Source organism: Myotis brandtii, unplaced genomic scaffold (genome assembly GCF_000412655.1).
Source record: "Myotis brandtii unplaced genomic scaffold, ASM41265v1 scaffold2, whole genome shotgun sequence".
NCBI classification, from domain to species: Eukaryota; Metazoa; Chordata; class Mammalia; order Chiroptera; family Vespertilionidae; genus Myotis; species Myotis brandtii.
In genome coordinates this window covers 2,050,861-2,054,475 of record NW_005357451.1, presented here as the reverse complement: position 1 = coordinate 2,054,475, position 3,615 = coordinate 2,050,861, and the positions used below count along the sequence as shown (strand labels likewise).

At 36.7% G+C, this 3,615-nt stretch overlaps 1 protein-coding gene across 2 annotated transcripts in view; it reads right to left on the bottom strand.

Moving 5' to 3' along the window:
- Positions 1-3,059: 3,059 nt before the first annotated feature.
- The window catches only part of DACH2 (dachshund family transcription factor 2), a 717,141-nt gene continuing 716,585 nt past the window's right edge, over positions 3,060-3,615 (bottom strand). For both annotated transcript variants that reach the window (XM_014538871.1, XM_014538872.1), the window contains exon 12: positions 3,060-3,554. In XM_014538871.1, the coding sequence (XP_014394357.1) occupies positions 3,505-3,554 (50 nt within the window). In that variant the 3' untranslated portion in view covers positions 3,060-3,504. The remainder of the gene's footprint in view (positions 3,555-3,615) is intronic.

The window sequence follows — 3,615 nt, the reverse complement described above, 5'->3', positions numbered from 1 at the left end:
AATCACCACACTTTCTGATTCAATTAAGTGAGGGAAGTTGTTGAGAATAGGGAAATTACAAAGATTTTAATAAATATGCTTGATAACTCAGGCAGCTTTACCATTGCTAAATCAGCACATTTGCCTTACTGGAATTTCTGCCTCCCTTACTTATAATGTATCAGGACTTAAAACAGGGTCCCAGGTCTGTATTCTCAGTTCTTCTATCCTTTAGTTTAAAACTAGAAACTTTAGAGGATTGAAATGCAACTCAGATAAGGTATAAAAAAGGCAAACTCTTATATGGCCAGGATGAGGTTGATAAAGAGGACTTATTGTTTAAATCATTAAAGAATTCAAGTGAGATCTGACCAGTTTGGCTCAGTGGATAGAGCGTCGGCCTGCAGACTCAAGGGTCTCAGGTTCGATTCCGGTCAAGGGCATGTAACTTGGTTGCGGGCACATCCCCAGTGGGGAGTGTGCAGGAGGCAGCTGATCGATGTTTCTCTCTCATCGATGTTTCTAACTCTCTATCCCTCTCCCTTTCTCTCTGTAAAAAATCAATAAAATATATCAAAAATAAGAATTCAAGTGAATTTTTTAAATGTTCAGATTTGATTTAGTAATTCATCAATAAATAAAAGCAGATGTATTTTGTGTTTATATACTGGGTCCATGACACATGTATGCATACGAGTGTTAATAGGGATAAAACTCTGCTGATTCATTTTACATTACCTGTGACATATGAAGGATTTCTATCATTTTAAATAAGGAGCTGCTTAGATGTGTGTGATTTGGGGTTTTCCTCCATCAAGTTTATGTTGAAGTGGCAAAACTTTGGTGGTTCAATATCAATTCTGACCTTTGTAATATTGAGAGCTATCTAGCAAAAGAAGTAGCCCCTTGTCATTAAAACCATTAGAATAGTAATGTGTCAACCTTTGAGATACGAGACTACTGATGGTCTTCATAGACCTTCATACTCACTCCCTAATCTAAAATTCAATTATAAGTTATTTTTGGAATACCATTCTCAGAGACACTTTTCCCTGAGTAAGAAGGAACAACTTGAAGTTTGTTGGTAGAGTGGGGCCTTTATTGCCAAATCCCTTAAGATATATATTAGTTAGTTGAAAAGAGTGATAATTGAATCCCCAAAATGGTTAGGTGCTTTGATTTGGTATGGGAAGACTTCCTTAAACTACAATTGTAATTACAGATGAAGATAATATGAGTATGTCTGAAGGTGGGAGCAGTTGTATTCCACCAGTACCTCATAAGCAGTGAACATAAGATCAGAGTCCCTGAAGTTTGTGTGAGGCTGATCTAGCCACAGTTTCAGGGTAAATATAAACTATATTCTCCAAAGAGAATGTAAGGGAAATGGTGTAACATTGGTCCTCCCAACCTTAGAAGAAGGTTTATACCTGAGAAAGAATTGATATACAGTGAAACCACTACCCTACAATGAATATATAGTATTTCTATCCTACCCAGACTATTTTCTTAAGGCTAAGATTATTATGTTGGAGGAGGGAGGAAGTGCTGAGGAGGAGGATATAGAAGTGTGGTCAAAGTGTTGCATTGAAATGGCCAGCAATCCTCTAGCAGGAAACATGGTAGTGCAGAGTGGGCTTCACTCCCAGTATTTTCCTTGCTGTTTCTCTAAATGGGCCAATGAACTGGGCTCCAAACAACTAGGAGATTCTTTTTTAAATATATTTTATTGATTTTTTACAGAGAGGAAGGGAGAGGAATAGAGAGTTAGAAACATTGATGAGAGACAAACATTGATCAGCTGCCTCCTGTACAACCCCAGGATGTGCCCACAACCAAGGTACATGCTTTTGACCTGAATCGAACCTGGGACCCTTCAGTTCACGGGCCGATGCTCTATCCACTGAGCCAAAACAGTTAGGGCAACTAGGAGATTCTTATGGTCACTTCCATGTCCCAAGAAGTCCTAGCCATCATTCGACCCAGAATCAAATCACCCCCATAAACGTTAATATAGTGTGGATATAGTGTGGATAACTACTATGAGATGAGGCTAAACCACAGACAGTATTGGGTACCTGGATCCCTGAGAATTGGGGAACTAATGACACAGGCTTCCTCTGGTTATAACATTAAGCATTCAATAATGTAATATTACATATCATATGCTTGACTATTTGGTACCCTGCTTATTGTGCTGTTTGTGGAGGGCATACTACTAGAGCAGGCTTGCTTAGCCAACAATAATAGCTTGTAGTCTTCTCAGGACTCTTAAAATTTCCATAAATGAGGATGGTGAAGAAAGAAGTGATGGTGTGGGAAACATCTGTGGAATTAAACAACATGGTTCCAAACTAGAAGACTCAAAGTTTTTGCCTGACTAGCTAGAAGCACTGTGAGATACAATATACTAGTATCTTTCACAACATAAGGTGAGGAGTGGAAATGCTACTATGTAGGAAAAACTGAGAGGCTCCTTGGTGAACCAGAATTTGGGTGGACTTCAGAATTTTAGTGGAAATGAACCAAAGAAGTGGTCCAGACAGATTAGGTAAATTGTAAGGCAAGGCTATGGCATTAGGCACTTTAAAAAAATATCTAGCCTTGATTTTCATTAGGTATAATGGATATTGTGATGTACAGGGAGACCTGGAATTTCTTTGGGTCAGAGTAGATATATGATCCTTTCTGTTTATTTATTTATTTATTTATTTATTTTCTCCACTGAAGTTGGTTCGAGAAGAAACATTTTAGTAAAAAACAGAAGAGTTTTCAGTCTTGATTCACCACGTTTTTCCTGATTCCCCGTATAAACCTTCCTCCTAGAAGCAGGTTCACTAAGCATACAACCAGAAATAGGAAATCTAGTGTGATTCAATAGAACAATTGAGGACAATACTATTGGCTTATTTAAACAGGTGAACTGAAAATAAGATGTAAGTTCATATTTGTTTGAAAATAACCAAACCAGTGGAAGCTTTCCAAATGCTTTCCTAGTTCTTATATTTTGATTTTGCTCTATGGCTCTTCCTCAATGACTGCAGTTGGCAACTTGAAAATAAAAACTCAATGACAATCAACAAAGTCAAAATGCTTTTATTTATACTGAAGTTTAGCAAGTACATTTTTTAAACAAAGAAGTTGTACTTTAACTTAATATATCATAGAACAGAGAAACATACATATAAATTTCTAGTCTCTAACACAATACCACATTTTTTCTTTTAAAGACAAAAGGCCAAGCTGAAGTGAACATAGAAAAGCATCAAATATGGTCAGGTTACTTAAACCATGAGAATTTAGCTCATATTCTTAAACTGGTCAATCTAATGCGAGGACAAGTTCACATCATTACTTTTAAAATGCACACACATTCCTTTTTTATAAATCAATTTAGACTGAATAGCTGTTTTAGTAAACAAGGTGTTGCTGATAAACATAACTGAAATAACTCCATGCTGTGGAGTTTCAGAGATAAATTGTAATCACAAGCATCTTCATTTATGTAAAGCCAGCGAGGACCTTTCAGGCTGAATAAAACAGTTGTGACATTGCTAAACAGTAACAGTTACCTCCTTAAAAAAAAGAAAGGAAGAAAGAAAGAAAGAAAGAAAGAAAGAAAGAAAAGAAAGAAAG